General features: G+C 40.6%; 1 protein-coding gene across 6 annotated transcripts in view; it reads left to right on the forward strand.

The window, feature by feature from the left end:
* kif21b (kinesin family member 21B) overlaps nt 1-23,146 on the forward strand; it is a 96,748-nt gene that overhangs the window by 26,462 nt on the left and 47,140 nt on the right. For 5 of the 6 annotated variants that reach the window (XM_061784707.1, XM_061784711.1, XM_061784710.1 and 2 more), the window contains exons 2-10: nt 3,995-4,217; nt 6,124-6,306; nt 10,423-10,572; nt 12,053-12,190; nt 12,720-12,902; nt 13,046-13,161; nt 13,902-14,097; nt 17,962-18,151; nt 18,498-18,561. In XM_061784707.1, the coding sequence (XP_061640691.1) occupies nt 3,995-4,217; nt 6,124-6,306; nt 10,423-10,572; nt 12,053-12,190; nt 12,720-12,902; nt 13,046-13,161; nt 13,902-14,097; nt 17,962-18,151; nt 18,498-18,561 (1,443 nt within the window). The remainder of the gene's footprint in view (nt 1-3,994; nt 4,218-6,123; nt 6,307-10,422; nt 10,573-12,052; nt 12,191-12,719; nt 12,903-13,045; nt 13,162-13,901; nt 14,098-17,961; nt 18,152-18,497; nt 18,562-23,146) is intronic. The other variant, XM_061784713.1, reaches the window with a different exon arrangement.

Consider the following 23,146-nt stretch of genomic DNA (forward strand, 5'->3'; position numbering starts at 1 on the left):
TGGGACACATTCATCCTAAGTAACAGACTTGTACAAAAAGTCTAATTGTGTCTAACTGATCGACTCATGAGCAGAGAGCAATTGTGAAGTTGCAGACTGATGCAGAGATGTTGTCTTTTAAATGACAATGAAAAGTAATTATCCTAATGAGCAAAGCACTGATGAGTCCAAAATGTGACCATGCGGCATAAAGCCCAAGTGCCATTGTTATAAAATTACCCTGGCTCACTCATGCTGATATTTGGTAAATAATGAACAAGAAAAGCGCACAGTATATTTAGTCAGTTGTCATTAATAAACACGAGTGAGTCCATTAGCATGCATACATGTCCATGCCATAACGCTGCCTCAACGATGTTTGACACATGATGTGGTATGCTTCGGATCTTGACATGTTCCTTTCCTTCTTCATATTTTCCTCTTTCCGTCATTCTGATACACACGTTCACCTTGGTTTCATTCAACACACGTTTTTCTGTCAAAGCCTCCTCTGACTCCTTCCTGTACTTCAATGTTGCCAGTGTACAATTCATCAAGGAATCTCCGTATTGTAAATTTTGACAATTACCTACAGAGTTGTTGACTTATGTTGATGTTGGGAAATGTTTTTTCTTCACAATAGAAAATATTCTTCAATCATCTGTTTTACCTGTCTTTCTTTTGAGCTCCTGAAAATTGAAGTACTCTGCATGAAATGGCTTTAATTTCTTTTACAATACTTTTAAAATAATGGAAATATGTTCTCTCATCATGAAGGAAAAATGGTATTTTGATCATGGATTTTAACTAGGCTTTACACGATCAGGATTTTTGGGGCCGATCAGCGAGTTTAAATAACCGATCCGATCACAAGAAGGAGGAATGTGTCTATTTAAATGACCTGTTCATTTACTGTATGTACTTGTGTACTCAATTGCTCAAAAAATTCCATTTACAATAAATAATGTATCTGTGTTCCTCTATTTATGCCAGTGAGGCATTGTGACAGACAGAACAAATGATAAATGGTCTTTTATTAGATGGCAGAAAGTAAATACAGTAATTAATGTATCCACTTTTTGTGACATTTTTGTTTGTTGGTGTGCTGTGAAATTTTTCAATTTTAAAATATGTTCCTTGGCTCCATAAAGGTTGGGAATCACTGCTCTAGTCAAATCGTGTATTCTAATCAGTCAGGTCAAACCAACATTACATGACAGAAATAATGGGTGTTAACTTACTGTAATTAAATTACTTTATCTTCAATTAAATGACTTCACCCACACCAAAACTTTAGAGCATAATTCGACAGAACGGCGGAATGTTTACGTCCGACCGTTCGTGCTAGCAGTACCTTGCTAGGCTACATAACATTTTATTGCCTGCTTGTGAGCCGTACCATATTAAAAGTACGTGAACATACCTCAAGCAAGCCTTAAACGAACGTCCTTCTCCTGTCCTGAGCACCGGTGCCCACCAACACACGTTTTCCCCCATTTTGTCCTCATAATATAGTCGGCGCGATCCACTCTTGTTGTCGTCGCCACGGTAACGAGTGTATCCGGTCGCATTTGCGTTGACAAGATAAAACCCAACGATCGTAAAAAACGGGATGCGGTGGTATCGGAATACAAGATTTTATTGCAGTAGCCTGACAGTGCAATCGTGAAAGAGCAAATTTGTCTAGTAGTCTGATGCGGGCATTACACGTTGCCTGTCTCAGACGAGTTGTCTGTCCCACACCGCCGACATGTTTTTAAAATTAAGTAAAATAAAAATAACTTCATTGGCCGTCAGATATTTATTTATACAGTACTACGTCAAAAGACACGCAACAAGGCTAAAAATAAATTAGCTTTTGGATTCAAATATACTGTGCACGCGGCGACACGGAGTCTTTTGTGGAATTGATCGGATCGGTGAATTATGACATTAAAGCTGATCAGCATAAAATGCTTAATATCGGCGGATACCAATCAGCCCGATAAAATCGGTATAAATCGGTGTAGTTATGACATTAAAGCCGATCAGCCGATCAGCATAAAATGCTTAATATCGGCCAATACCGATCAGCCCGATAAAATCGGTGTAAAGTCTAATTTTAACTGATCATTATGGCGAAATAGAGTGACAGAAAATGGCTTTAATTCCTAGATTAAAGTTAAAGGTCTACTCTTCAATGCAATTTGATTGTTCTATTATTATTTTTGTATTTCAAACCCATTATTGTGGTTTATAAATGCAAAATCACAAGAACTAGACCTGACATTACAGGTCACACTATAGTTTTCTACTTATCTATTGAACATCAAACAGTTCTTTATGTATTTCTATATACATACATGCATACAATTTACAGGCTAACGACATGTGACACTGGCTAAAAACCAGCATATGCCAGTTTACCTTATCCCCTTTGTCAACAATAGGCTTAAAAGGCCCTCATATGGGGCGTGTGTGGTTCCATTTATATTAACTGTGGTGTCAAGGTTATCTGAAGGTGGTCTTGTGGGGTGTATATTTATACAGATTAGTTGATCCTTGGTTACCCAAAGCCATGTCTGAAGAATTGAGAGATTGAGAGGGAGTGTTATTGGTGGGAGTGGCTCATACCTGAGACGAGCCGTGTGCTGTTAGTACATCATGTTTTTATGCTGTCTCGGTGCACTAGTTGGTCCTACGTGTGTCTTTGCGATGCGGAGACTCTCCACAGCATCAGATGATGCACTCTCACTTTTCTCTACCGTATCACTGATGTGTGAGTGTGTCTCTGTTGCCACATCCAATCGGGGGTCTCAGTGAGAGAGCAAGTTGATTTGAATCCCCTTAGGATTGATTCAGGGTTTAGCATGTGGAGCGGTAGACACAATGCTCCAATAGTGTTTGCTCATCATGTTCTCTGGATTCTAAAGTGATTACCTCTCCACACAAAAAGGCCAATATGACCACATGACTGTGGGACAGATCGTATGCTTAATGTAGACTGCAATGACTGAGCTTTTTTCTTGGCAGGAAGTTAACATATACGCACATAAATTGTGCTCACGCTGCTCTATTCCAATATAAATTAGTTCACGTGGTCCCTTTTAGGCAAATAGCACTTTTATATCATCACATTGCAGCCGTCTTGCTTGTTCTGGTGGAAAAGATGTAAAATTATCTCAATTTTAATTACCTTGGTCTCCTTCTGTCAGTGAGTTTGCATCTTTCAGACTCATCAAATCTAAGATTTATTCACACCTGGGATGTCAGACTGAAGCACTTAATTGCAATGAACAACCTGTCAGAACTGGAAACTTTAAGATAGTGGGATTTACATACAGTATGGTGCATTAAGAATTTATGAGGATATCTGATCTTCTCTCAAAGACTCGCCATGTCTTTTTTATGCTTTCTCATGCACTCGCAGCAGCTACAATGTTAGGTACAATCTGATCTTCTCCCAGGTACAATCTGATCTTCTCCCTGTGGCAGTCAATAGGCGGTTTCATTCAGCATGTCGTGACCATGGGTATGTGTATGTGTACATATGCAAGCTGTCAAGAATTTGCCCCTTAAGCCTTTTCAACCAATCATAAGCCTGAAAGGTATTTCTGAAAAAGGCAAAATAACATCGCACATAGATCTAAAGTGAACAAAATAATCAACACAGACAATGAACAAAATCAAAATGGATGAAAAAGCCTGCGAGGCAAATAGTTTTTTTGGACATGGCCTGTGTTTGTGTGTGTGTTCTATCATGATCTTGGGATTTGTTGCATGCTTTCTCAATCTCTCGATGGTAAACAGTGAAAGGAGTTATAGTCCTGTCAGCCATATGAGATCATGTTTAAATGGATTACTTTTGCGCACACCAGGAGGTCACGTCCAGCCCGTGAATAATATTTGATTAAGATACTTCATGAAAACGGCACAGCCAGCGGTTTTTACATCACATCCATTCCAAGTTTTAGTTTACAGCAAATAATGGTAATATTTCATTCACTCATTGCATATGTTTTCTGTCATCTCTCAGGATACGTCCTCAGATGGCCAAAGAGAAGATTGAGGGCTGCCACGTGTGCACATTGGTCACCCACGGAGAGCCGCAAGTCCTCCTGGGAAAAGACAAGGCCTTCACCTACGACTTTGTTTTCGACATCGACTCAGAACAGCAGAGCATCTACCAAGCATGTGTGCACAAGCTCATAGAGGGCTGCTTTGAGGGCTATAACGCCACCGTGTTTGCTTATGGCCAGGTATGTTGCCAAGGTCTTTGTGTGAGCCTGTCATTACTGCCAGGTGTGAACTGTTTCCAGATGCATGTCATTGAGTGCTCTCCATTCGCATTAGTAAGAAACAAAGCATGTGTAGTGCAATGCTGGTTTGCTTTATTGCAGGCTTTTAACATTTGCATCTATGCAGCTAAACAAATTGTGTGTGAGAACACTGTTCTCTCTCAATACCTTCGCTGTAGTCCCACCTCTACTGTCAGTTTGTGATCGGATCACGCAGGATGTGTGTTAATTCAAAAAGGGTTTATTTTTGGGATTAGTTTTCTGCATCTACTGGTGCTGTTTGCTTTTAGATCCATGGTTGTTAAACATACGGAAGGTATTTTGCTGTCTTTCCATTTTACTATGTTTACGAGAGCTTTGGGGAAATATTACATTTTATAACCCGTAAGAAGTTTGAATATAATGGCCACGACATAAGGTTTACCTTCATAATTCAATAAAATCCAAAAGTAAGAAACACATCTCACTGTGTTGCAGTGCACTTATATATACTGCAAACAACAATTATTTGTAATAGTGATGTTCTTGTCCCTCTGGATCTGCACTAAAATGTAATCATGTTTTCCTTGACCCAAGTAAGGTAATAAGACTGTATTTCCATAGAGATTTTTTCCATTTATAATGGTTCTTAATTAAAACGGTATCTGCTATAATTTAATATCTAATATTATGTAACATCGTAGTATTGTATCACTCTAAAAGCTCTGCCCAATTCCTTGTTTATACTCTTTTTAAAAAAAAAAAATTGTCAGATTACATCCCTGATTCTTTTACGGTTAATGTTTAAATGTTTAGCAGCCTTTGTTGCAAAATTTTCAGTACGTCATATGGTAGCATTTTCTCTTTAAACATCACCATAATCCTCAGATTTACAGATGCCACGTCTGCTGTGCAGTGTCGTAGTAAAACTATTACCTAAAAAGATTGTGTTTTTTTAGAGTGGATTAAAAGAAAGTTTGGTATTTAATTTACATATCACTGGTGTGGGGCCAAAACCTCCTATGTCCATATTTGGTCAATTTCATATTTTTTCCACAAATCACTATTATTCGTCAGTCCCCTTGTGGGTCTGTTATTTTTACCAGTGTTGAAACTGGCTTGCTCTTTTTTAAGATTCAATGTTAATGGCTCAACAAACAACAAACAAACAAATTTTATTTTTATTTTTTTTTGCTTTCCTGAATAAGTGATGGTTTTGGAGGTACGAGGATTATGCCTGATGGCAGCGATACACAGTTTAGACCAAAATTATTCATATCCTAGCCAAAAGTGACACAAGAAGTAGCCCTATTAGGATTCATTTTAATATATTTTTTTACATTTTTACAAAATGCTTTATTGTAAATGTACCATATACTTTTTCTCAGTACATGCATATCCAATTTATAAATGGTTTTAATGCTCCATATCAGTTGTTTTCAAACTTTTACACCAAGTACATTAACATTAAAATACAGCAGCATAGTAGGCCTAAATGTTCACCAAATGAAGACAGATTTTTATTTCCTAAAAAGTACAGTATATTTAATATTATTGAAAGCCTCTGTACTTGAACAATGATTCAATCAAAATACTGTGTATTGCACATAAACGTTACATTAAAAAAACAAAACCTAAATAAATGTTTGAGTTTGAGGGTGTCCGTTTACCACTAGTGGTACCCATACAACACTTTGAGAATCGCTGCTCTAGATCACACTTGAAGGTAGATTGGTGCAAAAGAAACAGTATTTACTTTAGTTCACATTAAGTGTGATTACCAGTCACTGTATAATGCATATTAAAATTCAGGTCATTTTGTAATGTAAGACTATAGGATTTGCTATATTTGGACTATAAATATGGAGTTTGAATGTGCTTCATTCAGACTGGTTCTGGGAAGACCTACACCATGGGGACCGGTTTCGATGTGAATCTAACCGTGCCGGAGCAGGGCATCATCCCACGAGCTGTTCACCAGCTCTTTGAAGGGATCCAGAGCAGGAAGGAGCAAGCCAAAGAAGCTGGCACCCAGCCTCCTGAATTTAAAGTCAGCGCCCAGTTTCTTGAGGTACGTGATGCAGAGGGAATTGGATGTACAGTACATACCGTAATTTATCGTGTATAATGCGCACCCCCAAAGTTGACCTCAAAATTCTGGAAAACCCTTTTTCCTATCTTTAATGCATTTTTACAATGCATGATTTTGCTTCTCCCCATGTGATCAAAACATGAAATATCTGTATTTTGTTAGGTTTTTAAAAAAAGAATTATTATATATTATTATAGCTAAACACTTTATTTGAGCACTTCCTTTTTATTTACTTGCTCTTATTTTGAAATTCACAGCCCTACTTTTATTTAGTAAATGAGAAAACACACCGGTGTGCTCATATGTTTGATTACCCAGGCAGAATTTGTAACATGGGTACAATGGGTCAGAGGACAAAGATTATAATTTTTTTTTTAAAACTCTAGCCACATCTGCCATTTCAAAGTGATTATATGGCAGATATACAGCAGTTAAATCAATATGATGCAGAATGCGCCTTCTGCTTTTTGCGTCCCGCGCCTTCCGGTCTTCGTCTCTTTCTGGTGACGTCACACGAGTCAAACATCCTGTTCATTTGGCGTTGTGTGCTATTGTTCCATGCTGTTGTTGCCGTTCTTGTATATTTGTTGTCGTATGATTTAACGAAGTCACGATGGTTTATTGTGTGGCATTTGGTTGTACAAATGGTTCAGGCAGCGGCAAGAGGTTTTTTTTATTTGGCTTTCCAAGTAAAATAGGAATACGTGACCAGTGGATAGGCAAAGTCAATCGATGGGAAGAAACGTGGTCAGCTATGGGTGCCTACCAAGCAACTGTACCGATCACTTCGAACCACCGTGTTTTGAGTAAGACTTAGCAGAAAGCATTGGATACAGAGGCAGAGGCTGAAACCAGCTGCGGTGCCAACTATTTTTCCTACGGCCATCGGGAGAAGAGAGAACTAAATCTCGTAGCCGCCACTATGGAGCGGCGAAGCGGCGCAGACAAGAGGTGAGCGTTTCCTTATATATACCTACAACTCTATTATGGTTACTATGCACTGGGGAGTAGGAAAAAAAGACCCACACAATACTTTTCAGTACTGTCGTCTGTACTTTTGCATATATGACAAGCCAAAAGACACACGGGAAAGACATACCACACTGTGTGCGGCGTGTTATAACGCAACTCGAGCAAGGGGCACACAAGATATAGGAATACTGCATCCTATGTAAACGCTTGTGCCTCGTCACTGAAACATATATGAATATATAATACATATAGTCGTGCTAAAAAATATTGGCACCCCTGGGGTGGAATTATTTCAAGCCATGAGTGTATAAAAAGACATCCTTTTGACATACCGTCACATCGAGCCAGTGGCCACTCTCTTTTTCTGTTGTACAGCTGCTACTTGGCCGCTCGTCGTTGTCACTGTCAGGTTCCGACCTCCTGATCCGCTCAAACATGTACACTTTGACGATGCCAAGTTCAGTTGGGTGCTCCTGTATGTTGAAATCCTCCTCCTCCACATATTCCAACACGTTGCTCGCCATTACGTATAGTGTATAGCGCGCTGTGTTTGGCAATTGCAACGCCACTTCTGGTAGCCCTTGCGGTGGATAGAGTAACCACACCCCGGTGTCTTGAGCTTCGGGTATGTTCGGGGAGGACTGAATATGCGTCATAAAAACCTAATTTCTAGCTAAACTATGGTTGAAAACTTGCTGTAAGTTATGTGCATGTATTACATAACATATAAACAATGCAAATGGGAATTTGAACCTGACCCCATAATATCTTTGTCATCTGACCTTTAAAGCACATTTAATTTTATTTTAATGGGATTCAAATTAAACTGTCAAGCATTTCACAAAAGCATTATCATTAAAGAAAACAACCATAAAGAAATTAATGATGGTTGTTGTTTAGTCATCAGTTGTATTTATATAAAAAAAAACAAAAAAAAAAACATCCATCCATTTTCTGTCCCGCATTTCACTAATTCTGCCTGGGTATGTAAAGGGTTAAGCTCATCGCCTGCCACCGTGGGGGACCTAGGTTCAAGACCCCGACTGGACCATTCGCCAACATCCCCCGGACTCACGGCTGTGGTGTCCTTGAGCAAGACACTGATACCCCGAAATGCTCCCCGGGCGCTTCAGCTGCCCCCTGCTCCAGTGTGTTCCACTAACTTGTGTATGTGTTGACTGTGAATGGGACAAAAAGGGGAAACAAGAGAATCAGACCCCCTTCCACAAAAAGGAAGTGACAACCTGATGACAGACAGGCAGGATTTTCTGCTGTGCTTTGTCCCAATGAATCTTAGCCATTACGACTGACATTAGTCTTCATCACTGTGGGCTGGAAGATCGATAAGAGAAAGGGATGAGAGGGGAAAGAGGGAAGCATGTCTGTGAGAAATGAGATAAAAAGCCAGTTAAGGTTTCTGCTGGATGTTTTTGCTTCCTCTGAATGTCTGTGGAAGTACGGGTGGATAATTTGATTATGTTTAAAATAATTGTATTAGTCTACTCAATAATATAGGTTGGTTGTTGGTAATATGTCTGTCTGGCGTCTTCCTATAGCTTCACTGGTCAAAAGGTTATCTCAGCTGATGATGATTTTGTGTGTGTGTGTGTGTGTGTGTGTGTGGTAGTGAGTGGGAACAGCTGAGCTTCACAGCTTCTGTGACCCTTGGCCTCATTGATCTCAGTGGTCACTCATATGATCTATTAGGCAAATCAGCTGTTTAAATGTGTTTAGGTTTCTTTTGATAAGGATTATAAGGAGACTTAATGAAATCTTAGGTAACTTTTTGTTTTAATCATTTCTCGATCACAGTGATGATGGTGTATTTTTTCTAAACAGGGTATAAATTTACTCCAGGAAGATATCTTTCTTTGCATATAGACAAAGTATGGGAAATAATTGTACCGGTAAATAATGATTATTTTATTATTTTGGGTTTGCCAACAATCTTGGTATGGACGAATGGAAAAATCTATGTTGTGCTTCTACTTGCGCTGTGTGACGATCATTGCCACTGTGCATATCTTGGATGTCAGGTGAAAACTAGTTGTCTGCTCCACGGCGTAAGGCGGAAAGCTGTTGTATGCGGTAGCTCTGCCTCCACATCCTTGATCATCCAATCACAAATCTAATAGTGTTAGTGATTGATGTCCGAAAAACAAAGTCTGGAAATCATTTTATTTTTGTCAAAGAGCACTATTTACAGTATGTATATGTATGTTATTTGTTGAACTGTATTGTGTCTTTAATTAAAACAACGAACGGTTAATGTCAAAATAGCTCTTGACGGAGCCATTCGCCCGGTGGAAGTTCCGCCTATACGCGCATTAAGCCAATCCAATGCAAACAACAGCCGCCACATTATGAATGAAGTCTGAAGGAGGTGCGCTATTGTCGCACGAAACTTTTTCTAAAAAAAGTACACAAAGGGCTAAACAGTCAGAATAACACCAAAACTGCTAAAGATTGTGTTAGGAAGCACTTTTCATAGATGAGCAGAAAGATCTGTGCATGCGCAACCGTTATTGACTGTGTATCACGAAATGCAACTAAGGTAGGCACTGCATATTTTTTTTTTTTTTTTTTGTGCTCATTATTAGACTGACAAAACTGAGAAAGCGCTCGTTGATGATAGCCTGAGCGAGGCAATACAAAAAATGATCCAAAGAAATGTGCAGCAAATTGGCAAGAGAGGGATTCATCCTTTAAATGACAATGTGATGTCCCGCTTTTAGATTTTTTATTTTTTTTTTCTGAAGAGAAAAAGAAAAGTTTTGTTGTGCCAAAATTAAACAATCAGTTAGAAAAGAAACGGACGAAACAAACAAAAAAAACCACAACACATTGTAAAGAAATATGTCAACGTATAAAAGTAGTCCAATACATGAAAACAATAATTTATGTAGTAACTTCACCAGCCTGGGGAACCTCACTCCGTTGACTTTATAAGACTTTATATTTACACTCAAGTGTGTTAATTATTATAGTTACTCAAAACAATCCTGCATAAAACCTTTTCTCCTCCATTTTATACTTCTGTTTTTGATTTGTGAAGCTAGAATGTGATTACAGATTTGATAATTTAAGGATTGCTATTTAAATTAAATACTCTATTCATTTTAGCTTTACAATGAAGAGATCCTGGACTTGTTTGACAGTGGAAGAGATCCAGAGAGTCGGAGCAGGAAGTCCAACATAAAAATCCATGAGGATGCTAGTGGCAGCATCTACACCACCGGGGTCACTTCCAGACTTGTCCAGTCAGAGGAGGAGGTCAGTGCATGTGTTTCATGACACTGGCACATACTGTGTGTGCACCGGCCAGATCAAATACAAGAACTGTGTCAAATAATTCTGCCTTTGGAATGATGTTTTTTATTGACGCTGCCGGAGAGGCGTTAGTTGGATTGTTGTTGTAGTTTTTAGTGTTGTAGTACATCCCATCATACTGACATCTGTGCTACTAAATTCTTGTTACCTTAATTAGCTATGCGAGAGGGGAAAAATATTCAAATCAGCAAAGTATTATGCATTATTATGCATGTTGTTAAATCACCACCTCACACAGTGTCAATCAAAACAGTAATTTGCCTTTGCAGAGGTTTTAACGTGCTTAGGAGGTCATTTCATTGTGTATATGTTCTTAATTTTAGTAACGAGTCTTAAGTTGAGGTCAGTTCAAATTGACAGTTTTTACCACCTACTGAGTTCCTATTGCAGGGCACTGCCAGAAGCTACCAAAAAGTCAACAACTGTCTGCTGGTCAGCTGTCAAAAACTACAATGAGGTCGGGGTTAACAAAGGAGACTCTGCTCCTGCAAGCTAACTTTCAGCTTCACTGATTTTGACTGATTTGGCGGTGAATGTTTTTTTTTCTTCTTCTTTTCCCTTTAGCAGAGGGTCTTCACATTGACGGGCATCTGTAGCGTGAATAGACTGGAGAAAAAAGGGGGTGGGGGTATTTTGTGGCCTTTTTTTGGTGACACTTATTCCAAAATATATTGATCTTATTTCCAAAGTTAATGGTGGTTAACCTATTTTTACACTTGCATGACAAGTAAGAATATGTTAATGTATACGTTATACGTTACGTTACTTCAAAAGATGAGAGAGGCCTGTATATGTTGTTTGACCCTGGAACAAATTGGGTCAATTTTTGGGACAATCTGTTTAAAACTATGAACAAATTGGAGGTTAACCAGCATCGTAAAATGGATTATGGAGGACCTCACAGGTTCTACTACTACCTACATATGCCTGTCATGAAATTAAATGCATGTTGAAAAATGTCTTAAATGCCTATTCAGGTTCATGGCAATCGGTTAAAGAGTTTAAGAACACCAGCAATAAACTGAGAAAATGATGAGGTAGGGTGTTTATTCCAGATGATGAGAGAGGCTGATTTTAATTAGCGTTTGTAAGACCAGACAATGAAATGCTGCAATCTTGAGCGGCCTCTCTTCTTGGTACAGCTTTGTGCATTGCATTCCCAACTGTGAAGACAACTGAGAGACAAGTGAGGCATATGGATGCTTTTATGGGGGAACATGTCAAGAACTACGTATTCGTGTGCATTTAGGCTATATGCATGTACAATTCTAAACAGCTGAAATTTCTCTTCATGTGGACAGGAATTGTTCTTGTGTGGAGGCAATGCAGAACGACAGAAGAGATGTCGTGATGACAAATTGTACTAGGTTGTCTTCATTTCAAATGAAAAGTTGTAGCTGTGCCATATTTTGTGTGTGCACAGCTGCTGCAGTGTCTGAAGCTGGGCGCGCTGTCCCGCACCACTGCCAGCACGCAGATGAACGCTCAAAGCTCACGCTCACACGCCATCTTCACTATCCACCTCTGTCAGATGAGAGTCTGCCAACAACAGCTGCAATTGGTGAGTCCTGCTGCAGGATGAATGGATCAGGGGTAAAAATGAATAGAGACAAAAGATACAGGATGAGGGAGTTTTATCAGAATTTCATCATAATCTGCTTTTACGTACAAATCTCTCAGTAGGCAGAGGAAGGGAGATTAGGATTAATGAGAGGATAGAAAGGCAGGTAAGGGTACGAAAGAATACATATGGTCAAAATCAAATTCCTGTATTTTACTTTAAACTGAATGAAATGAAATGTACTTCCATAACCGTATATAAAAGGTTTGTACAGTATTTGTCAAGTTTTGCCTCCCTCTGCTATTACAAAACTCACCTGTTTATAGCGTAGTGCGGTGTTGATGTTATGAAGTACAATAATAAGAGCATAGATGTATAAATATCTGATGTATACAGCTGTAAGTTGCTGCAAAAGACCTTGAAAAATAGAAAAGATGTTGAGCCATAATATCTTATTACCATGAACTGTTTTCCAACATTCTAACACATTTTGCTCAATTAATTTTTTCTTGTCCAACCTCCTTGCTAGACGAATGGAGAGGGGAAGACTGAGGAATTAAATGGTATAGACTCCAGTGCCATCAAGCAGCCCGAATATGAAGCACTGATGGCCAAGTTCCACTTTGTGGACCTGGCTGGTTCTGAGAGGCTCAAACGCACTGGAGCCACTGGAGAGCGAGCCCGTGAGGGAATCTCCATTAACTGTGGACTGGTGAGGCAGAAACAAACCGTGCGAGTGTGTACGCGTGCATGCTGTGCGAGTGTGTACGCGTGCATGTGCGTTGCCTCTGCTTTCACTGACTCATTTAATGTTGGCTTTTTATGGTATGTGATTAATGTGTGTGTATGTTGTAGTTGGCCCTGGGAAATGTCATCAGTGCTTTAGGAGATCAGTCCAAGAAAGGGGGGCATGTTCCCTACAGAGACTCCAAACTCACTCGGCTGCTACAGGACTCACTAGGAGGCAACAGGTACATGACATTCACAACAATATTGCTATTTTAAAGCTAACTCTAAAACTTGACCTGAAAGGCAAGTCTAAACATGCGAATAAGTCATGATGCTCACTTTTAAAGTGGCACTAAACAGGCCCAAAAAATGTCATGTAAATTCAACACACTACATAGAAGAGTAATGTTAACAAACCTGCCAAATTTGAATGAAACGCTTACTTGCGTTGTTTTTTTCTTGATACCCACTTATTTGCATTTTGGGGGTGGGAGGAATCATGGTAATTATAATGAGCGTCAATTATTTGTGGATTTCTGCCATTCGCGGTCGGGCCTGGTCCCTATCCCCCGCGAATAGCAGGGTCAATTGTATATACATATTTTAGAGTTTGATGATTTCAAGATTAGTTACTTTTACTTAACTGTTTTAACAATTTACTCCAGCAGCCCGCGACCCTAGTGAGGACAAGCGGTAAAGAAGATGGATAGATGGATATTAAATGCTTTTTAACAACCATATTCTTCCTCGGACCGCAAACTAGTTGACACTAAATCATCTCCGCTGTTTGCACCCATGTAGTGCACTCGATTTTGCCTCTATTGCTTCAAAACAAGACACAATTTCAATCCCGCTTGATCAAATGACTCCCTCTTATGTGATAATGAACATGAATGTATTGTCCTGTCATGTCATACTCTGATAAATATTGCAACTGTGCATTAGAAATCTCCTGATTAAAATATTAAATGACTCTTTCCAGTCGCACAGTGATGATCGCCTGTGTCAGTCCATCTGATCGTGACTTCATGGAGACCTTGAACACCCTCAAGTATGCGAACCGGGCCCGTAACATCAAGAACAAGGTGGTGGTGAACCAAGACAAAACCAGCCAGCAGATCAGCGCCCTGCGTGCTGAGATAGCCCGCCTCCAGATGGAGCTGTTGGAGTACAAAGCGGTGCGTGGTGGAGGGACTGATAGTAAAGGGGGGGGGCAACTTGAAACTGTGGCACATACACAATTTTATGACGTTGATGAGGAAAGTGTTAGGTATAAGAAAGGAGCTGTTGCACATACTCCTCCATCTAACTGACGCAATTGTGTGTTAAGGGCCCAATGAAAGTGCAGGCTGGCCACACACACACACACACACACACACACACACAATAAGCATTATAAAACAAGTTTTCGACAGCAGGCATTGGGTAAATTAAACGCATGGCTTAGCTCTAGAAGAGTTGAGTCGGCATACTGGGAATTTTTCTATATGTGATGGGCTGGCGACGGTGTCCGAGTGTCCTTCCTCTTGCTTTTGAGTCACGTCACATCCCTGAAACGCCAGCTGAACCAATGTGGGCCTTTTATTTTCTGAAGTATTGTGCGCCTGTGGTCTGAAAACGTGTTTCTCAAAGTGGAATGAATGAATTCTCGCTTAGGCGTCTGCTGTGGAGGGTGCCACATGCTGGGCTAAGTTTGAAAGCAGTCAGCTCACTGACGATTACACGCATGATACATACTTGGACAGGAAGTGACGATCTATATCAGAATCATCTTTATTTTGCCAAGTATGTCCAAAAAAACACACAAGGAATTTCTCTCCGGTTGTTGGAGCTGCTCTAGTATGACAACAGACAGTCAATTGACAGAGAATACTTTTGAGACATAAAGACATTGAGAAAAACAGTCGCTGAGCAATGCCGGTACAAGGTTTTTTTTTTTTTGACAATTCTGCAAAAAGATGCAGAGTCCTCTAGCAATTAGAGCAGTTTGAATGACTAATATAGAATAGTCCGGTGCAATGTCAGTAAATACAGTTCGGCGGTACATCCGTAAGTGCAACTTGAAACTACTATGCAAAGCAAAAGCCATTTATCAACAACACCCAGAAACGCCGCCGGCTTCTCTGGCCCGAGCTCATCGAAGAGGGACTGAGGCGATGTGGAAAAGTGTTCTGTGGTCCGACGAGTCCACATTTCAAATTGTTTTTGAAAAATCCGGGTCAAAGAGGAAAAGAACCATCCGGACTGTTATGGACGCAAAGTTCAAAAGCTAGCATCTGTGATGGTATGGGGCTGTGTTAGTGCCAATGGCATGGGTAACTTTCACATCTGTGAAGGCACCATTAATGCAGAAAGTTACATATAGGTTTTGGAGAAACATGCTGCCATCCAAGCAACGTCTTTTTCATGGACACCCCTGCTTATTTCAGCAAGACAATGCCAAACCACATTCTGCACAGGTTACAACAGCGTGGCTTCGTAGTAAAAGAGTGCGGGTACTAGACTGGCCTGGCTGAAGTCCAGACCGGTCTCCCATTGAAAATGCGTGTCCTCAGTTCCCAAATGTTCATTCAATGTTGTTAAAAGAAAAGGTTATGTAACACAGTGGTAAACATGACCCTGTCCAAGCTTTTTTGGAACGTGTTGCAGCCATAAAATTCTAAGTTAATGATTATTTGCTAAAAAAAAATAAAGGTTATCAGTTTGAACATTAAATATCTTGTCTTTGTAGTGTATTCAATTAAATATAGGTTGAACATGATTTGCAAATCGTTGTATTCTGTTTTTATTTATGTTTAACACAACCTCCCAACTTCATTGGAATTGGGGTTGTATAAGTAAAATACTGTAGAGAAATGTAGGCAACCGACACGGGCCGTGTCAAATGTTAATTTTAGTCTATGCCGCGGGCAGCAAAAAAATTGATGGCCATAGTTTGGACAGCTCTGATTTAAACAATGCAAACTTTTTTGACCCTGTCCTCTAAAATAATGGTAAATCGTTTGGAACTGGAATCGAAACAATGAATCGGAACTGGAATAGGAACCGGAATCGTTCAAATTCAAACAAAGCCCAACCCTACTCTCTGGTCAACATGGATTCTGAAATTTTAGATTTGCAAACAAAATGGCATTAAATGTGTTTATTTCTCGGGCTTGGAAATCAAGTTAAAGGTTTTGGAAAAGTCATTGAAAGCAGATCATGGAGAACTATTGGTAAAAGTCGATCAACCGTTATTATAACTAGATAACTATATGATTTATCCCAGCCATACAAGTAAAGATGATAAAGTAATAATTCATAAAAGTTATAATGTAATGAAACCAAAGTATATTAAAATGGTATATAATTATTTTAATGGTGAAAATCCACTGATAATTGACGGCCATTATTAAAAAAAATAAAAATAAAATAAAAAAAAATTAACCCCAAACATTCTTGAATAAGCAGGGATAAACCTAATTACTAATGTTAATTTTCAACAAGTAGATAAAACAATTAAAACAAACCCACAGCAGTGAAAAATGAACCGCTGTAGCAGGAGTATTTATGACATGAAGCAGCAGTCTGCACTTTTGGACCTCTTGCTTGCCCACCTGCAATGTTCGGGAGTTAGTTCAAGTGGGCTGTCGCGGTGACTCGAGGGTAGTGAATGCGACTTGACCTGGATGTGGTAATAAGGGATGAGATGTGACGAAGTAACACAGGCTTCTTCCACTGGACATAATGATGTTTGCGTGCTGTGACCAGATTAGACAAGGACTCTCTGTTCATAGATTATGTAATAGAGTGTTCCAGTGTTTATCATTCCGAGTCTGACAATGGCAACTTGAAGAGCCCTAGACAGACAAACCGGCCTTGTCCATCTTAAATAAATCTCACGCTATCACATTGTTTCAAAACATGTTTAAGCCTACAATGGCACTGAATAGAGCGCTGACCTCCGCCAACTCCGGACAATCCTAATTTGGATCAGCACCAAATGCATGATGCAGATGCATGATTTATTATCATAAATACAGGTATTCGTGCATTATTCACTGAATATCCGGGAATCTCATCCACCCCCGGGGCATTGCCACCGAGGAGCTTTTTAACTGCCTCGGTGACCTCAACCCCAGAGATGGGAGAGCCCGCCTCAGAGACCCCAGAATCTGCTTCCTCATGGGAAGGCGTGTCGGTGGAATTGAGGAAGTATTCTCCCCACCGACTCACAACGTCTCGAGTCGAGGTAGCACCCCATTCCCACTATACACAGTGTTGATGGTGCCCTGGTTCCCCCTCCTGAGATGCCAGATGGTGGACCAGAATTTCCCCTTTTTAAGAAGAGGGACCGGGGGTGTGTTCCAATTACAGGGGGATCACACTCCTCAGCCTCCCTGGTAAGGTCTATTCAGGGGTGCTGGAGAGGAGGGTCCGTCAAGAAGTCGAATCTCAGATTCAGGAGGAGCAATGTGGTTTTCGTCCTGGCCGTGGAACAGTGGACCAGCTCTTCACCCTCTGCAGGGTCCTCGAGGGGGCGTGGGAGTTTGCCCAACCAGTCTACATATGTTTTGTGGACTTGGAGAAGGCGTTCGACCGTCTCCCTCGTGGAGTCCTGTGGGGGGTGCTTCGGGAGTATGGGGTACCGAACCCCCTGATACGGGCTGTTCGGTCCCCGTACGTCTGGAGTCAGAGTTTGCTCAGCATTGCCGGCAGTAAGTCGGACAGTGTTATTGAGCTGAGGCACAAATTTCACATGAAACAAAATCTCACGGCTTACCACCAAACAAAACTATCACAAAAAGTGGATACACAAGTTAATGATGCACCTTCTTCCATCTCGTGGAAGAACAGTTAATTGTTCTGCCTGTCACTATACGTTGCTGGCAAACAAAGATACATTATTTGTAGAAAATAAATTTAGATTTTAAGTGAAATTGGATAAGTTCGAGTGGCATGTGTGATGATCTCTTATGGCCATGGAACACTGGTTAGGAATCACTGCCATCAAATACTGTATACGTCGACTGTCACTCATGTGGTTTATCTTTGGCTTGCAGGGGAAGCGCGTGGCATGTGAGGATGGTTCGGAGGGTTACAGCGACCTGTACCAGGAGAACACCATGCTCCAAAGAGAGAATGACACACTGCGCCTCAGAGTGGAGGCCATGCAGGAGACCATCGACCACCTCAACACCCGAGTCACACATCTTCTGGCCAATGAGGTCAACATGCTGATCTCTAAGTCAAGTACGTGCCTCCTAATTTTGAGTTGTTTTGGTCTGGAAATTGGCTCCTATGGGTTGGTTTGTTTGTTTGTTGTTATCGTGGGAAGATAAGGGTACAGGTAACTTGTAACCAGTGACAGACCATCTCAGATTATTTGAGTTTAAATTATGGGCAGAGAAATGAGAATTATATTCAAATTATTCCTCTTTCCCAATCATGACAAGTGTCAAGATTCGTGTAAAATCATTTTGTATTGTACTGTCCAACTTCCTGTAAGGAACAAAATAAAATTGTAAATTTTAACTTTTAATTTCACGCATTTGAGTATTTTATTCCATCTGACTCAAGCCTCTTACTTGATGTCTAGGTGAGGGAAACCAGGAGATTGGGGCTCTTATTCAGAACTACATCCGGGAAGTTGAAGAACTCAGGTAAGAGCTTTTCATGTTGTATTGCATCTTGCATATCAACAGTAAAACATTGGGCAAAGCACGGCGAATGATAAAATGTTAATAATTATATAAGGTCAACGGCAGCTAACTTGATATCAGATAATAAATTACATAATAGTGTTCCCTCTTACAATTGAGGATCTCTTGAGCAAGGCACCTAACTTTCCAAATAACTCCAACTTTTCACCAATAATGTGTGTTTTTGTAATATCATTTAGAATGTTTAAGTCATGGTGCCAAACTCAAGGCTCGGGGGCCAAATCTGGCCCGCCAACTCATTTTATGTGGCCCGCGAATGCAAATAATCTGTGTCCACTTCCATATGGAAATCTCATATATAATAAATAGTATTGTTGAGCTATTGCAAGTTACTGTTACTGTTTACAGTAACTAAGTTGAACAAACTATTACCCTTGACTTCTGATTTTAAAACTAAGTATCCATCAATTTGTTGTGTGTATGTAATAGTATTATGAGGTGACTAAACAGTTATGGTTTCACAGTCAACGGCCCTCTGAGGGAAACCGTGACTACAAAGTGGCCCGTGACAAAAATTAGTTTGACACACCTGGTTCAAGTCATCATTTCTAACTGTTATAACTAGTGCAACAAATTATAGTCTTTATCTATGGAAAATTCGGTCACACTGAAAAGAAGTAAAGAATTATACCACCACGATAAAGTAAAAATGTTACACTAGAACAATGTCTTAATATGGTGAGGAAAAATAATCATAACTCTCTGAGAATTAAGTTATAATATTGCAATTGTAAATTTATACCTGCGTGAAAGGAGGAGTTTTGAGGATATTGAACATAAAGGTCCAATATGCAGTTTTCAAAATGATAGAAAGATTTGCATGTAGCCTCATTCATTCCCCACTCCTGACCCTTTGAATCTCTGCCCAAAGAAATGTTCCCAGCTCACTAACCGCATGCGTAACACGAAATGTTACTGGTTTGATGTTGTATTTTTTGGAATGTTCAATTAATTAAAAAAAATAAAAAATAATATATATATATATATATATATATATATATATATATAAAATGTTCACTCTGGAGTTGGCCCAGGTAAGAGGTGCCGAGCATGTGAGGGCATGCTTATTGCCCTACATCTCGCCTCTATGTTGAGGTTCACCCCAGTGGATGAGAGGGTAGCCTTCTTCCACCTTAGGGTGGGGGGACGGCTTTTGACTGTTGTTTGTGCCTATTCACCAAACAGTCGTTGGTGTCTGTCGCGGCAGCAATCCTCAAACCTGTTGGTAGACACCAGCGGTGAGGAATGCTGTCAGACTGAAGGAGTCCTATTCTTCAGGCCTTTTTGGCCTGTTGGACTCTGGAGGCAGCTGATGAGTACCGGCAGACCAAGTGGAATGCAGGTTTGGTTGTTGTTGAGGCGAAAACTCGGGCTTGGGAGGAGTTTGGTGAGGCCATAGAGAATGCTTTCCGAACAGCGAGGAAATTCTGGTCCACCATCGGGCGTCACAGGAGGGGTGAACAATACACCATCCATACAGTGTATAGTGGGGATGGGACGCTGCTGACCTCAATTTGGGACGTTGTGAGTTGGTGGGCCGAATACTTTCTCCATTACAATGACACGTCTTCCGTTGAGGAAGCAGAGTCTGGGGACTCTGAGGTGGGTTCTCCTATCTCTGGGGTTGAAGTCGCTGCGGTAGTTAAAAAGCTCCTCAGTGGCAGGGTCCTGGGGGTTGATGAGATCCACCCGGACTTCCTAGGGGCTCTGGATGTTTTGGGGATGTAATGGTTGATACGTTTTTGCAACATTGCATGGACATCGGGGACAGTGCAACTGGATTGGTACACCAGGGTGGTGGTCCCCCTTTTTAGGAAGGGGGACAGAAAGGTGTGTTCCAACTACAGGCGCATAACACTCGTCAGGCTCTATTCGGTGGCGCTGTACAAGACGATCCGTGGGGGAAGTCAAATCTCAGATTCAGGAGGAGCCAGTGCGGTTTTCATCTTGACCGTGGAACAGTGGACCAGCTCTTCACCCTCGGCAGGATTCTGGAGGGTGCATGGAAGTTCGCACAACCAGTCTACATATGGTTGTGTGGACTTAGAGAAGGCGTCCGAACTTGTCCCTCTGGGAGTCCTGTGGGGGGTGCTCCGAGAGTACGAGGTACTGGACTCCCAGTTACGGGCTGTTTGGTCCCTGTGCGACCAGTGTCAGAGTTAGGTCCGCATTGCCGGCAGTAAGTCTAATGCATTTCCAGTTAGGGTTGGACTCCGTCAAGGCAGACATGGGGAGAACATGCAAACTCCACACAGGCGGGGCCGGGATTTGAACCCCGGTCCTCAGAACTGTGAGGCAGATGTGCTAACCAGTCGTTCACCGTGCCGCCACCAAATTACCAATGTGTCGAAATATTTTTGCTTGGCATAATGTTTACATGAGCGGAAAAGTTCGCCATGGCGACTGTGGGACCCAAAGTACTTACTTGGGCTGGCCCTATATTTGCCGGCAGTGCCGCCCCGTCCCGTCTGTGGCATCAACCCAATTCTTCGTGCTCCAAATTACGTTTACATCTGAAGCCAAAGAGACGACGAACAAGCTTTAGAGAAACTTGAGGTTATTACTGGACTTTTCACCAGTTTTCATGGCAAGGAGCCAATTAGGTATTTATTTGTTATGATTGTATTTATTTTATGTCGAACCTATGCGTCTCATTTATACTGTTTGTTGCTTTATAAATGCAGTTGTCACGGCGTGAGCAGGATGTGCAAAGATGAAGATGTCGAAACAATAAAAGCCCATTCCAAAGAACCGCCTGTGTCTGTGTTGCTGTGAAGAGAGCTACAGTGAGAACTGGCCTGCTCAGCACGGGTGATGAGGTGGCGGAGACCTCCTCGTAAAAAAACGTGACAGCGATACAGCATATCAAGCAAGCCCCAGACACACTGTCAGCATAACAAATGCAATCGCTGGTAATAAGACTGTGTCAAATGCACAAGTTGTCAAGATAAAGCCTCAGGACTCCGCTCTAATGAGCTTGAATATTGTGCTTACCTACATGTTTGGGGATATACCTTATGTGTGATGTGTTGTTGTTTGTTACATACTACAAGGTTTAAAAGGCAAATACAGGTGCTTCTCAATACATTAGAATACTGGACGAGAGGTCATTGTATTTCAGCATTGTAATTCCAAAAATGAAACTCAAATTATACTGATTCATACAACACAACAAAATACTTTTGAGAAGGCCAATTCCAACTGCATGTCCATATTAAAATCTTTTTGACTGTTTCTCATCTAACATTCTAGTTTCTCTGAGATGTTAAAATGTGGGTTTTCATTAGTTGTAAGATAAAATAATCAGTTTAAATCATAAAACAGTTTACTCGGTGTGGTGAATGTATGAGTTTTTGAATTGCACTACAGAAATAAATGTTTTCTAATTATAATTTTATTGAGCTGCAGCTCCTGAGTACAACTTAACCCATAAATAAGAGTACAATTTTGCGTAAAGTGTTAAGGAAAAGAAATTGTTGTGGTTGGAATTAAGTTTGTAAAAGTAATATTTTTTGAAGGTATCCGCAAGTTTAAAAGGAACATTAAGTCAAAGTTAGAGTTACCTCGTTGACACATGAAAGCCTTGTGTAAAACATAAGTGATTTAACATATATAAACTGCTTTTCTTTTGAAATTAAGCTTTAAAGTGTCAAAGGTACACGCACAATTAAAAGAGCCAAATACACACAATATAAGGGGCCACTCAGATTATTCCAAATGTCCCACACAAACACTGAGACATGCAGTAAAAATGCTCAATCACCAGCTCAACCCAAAGCTACAATCTCTGAACCTGAAGAAGCAGACGGGGTACGTAGAGGTGGAAGAACCCGAAACTTAACTGAAAAGGGAAAACAACTGGAAGAAAAAAATAATGTACGTTGGTACAGAATTACAGTGATATCTCAGGCAAAAATAAGCAAGGAAATGTTTATTGATGAGGCTTCCAAAGGTGAGTTGCATGATCTAATTAAGATCATGGAAAGCAACTGTTGTAATTTAAAGGCCACTTATGAAGATTTGCATGAAATACAAGCTCCTGAACCAGACATGCGACGAAAAGTCGACATGTACATATCACTTTCAGGCTCCATTATTCAGAAGGCAGACATAAGATTTAAAGGCGACATGGTAAATGAAGAGGAACATCCTTGTCCTGATGTTGGATCCCTCTTGGTCTCAACAGTCTCTTTAGCAAGGTCACCATCTCAGCAAACCAAACATGGTTCTACCTGCTCCAGCATAAACTCAGTCAGAGGAAATGCAGCCGCGGCGGAAGCTGCAGCATCCCAAGACATTTTGGCAGTATTGGATGAACAAGAGAGGGAAATTGTAGAACATCAGAGACGAGAAGCTGAGAACCTAGCTAGACAGCAAATTGCAAGACAAACGTATTGGAGAAAGCTTGGACAACTTGAAGTGAAAAGGCTGAACGCTGCAAGAGCTCAAGTGAAGGTCTACAATCAAGTTGTCGAAAAAAGAGGCAATCAACTTAATAAATGATGTGGAATCAACCTCAAGTTCA

Source organism: Phyllopteryx taeniolatus, chromosome 9 (genome assembly GCF_024500385.1).
Source record: "Phyllopteryx taeniolatus isolate TA_2022b chromosome 9, UOR_Ptae_1.2, whole genome shotgun sequence".
Classification (NCBI taxonomy): Eukaryota; Metazoa; Chordata; class Actinopteri; order Syngnathiformes; family Syngnathidae; genus Phyllopteryx; species Phyllopteryx taeniolatus.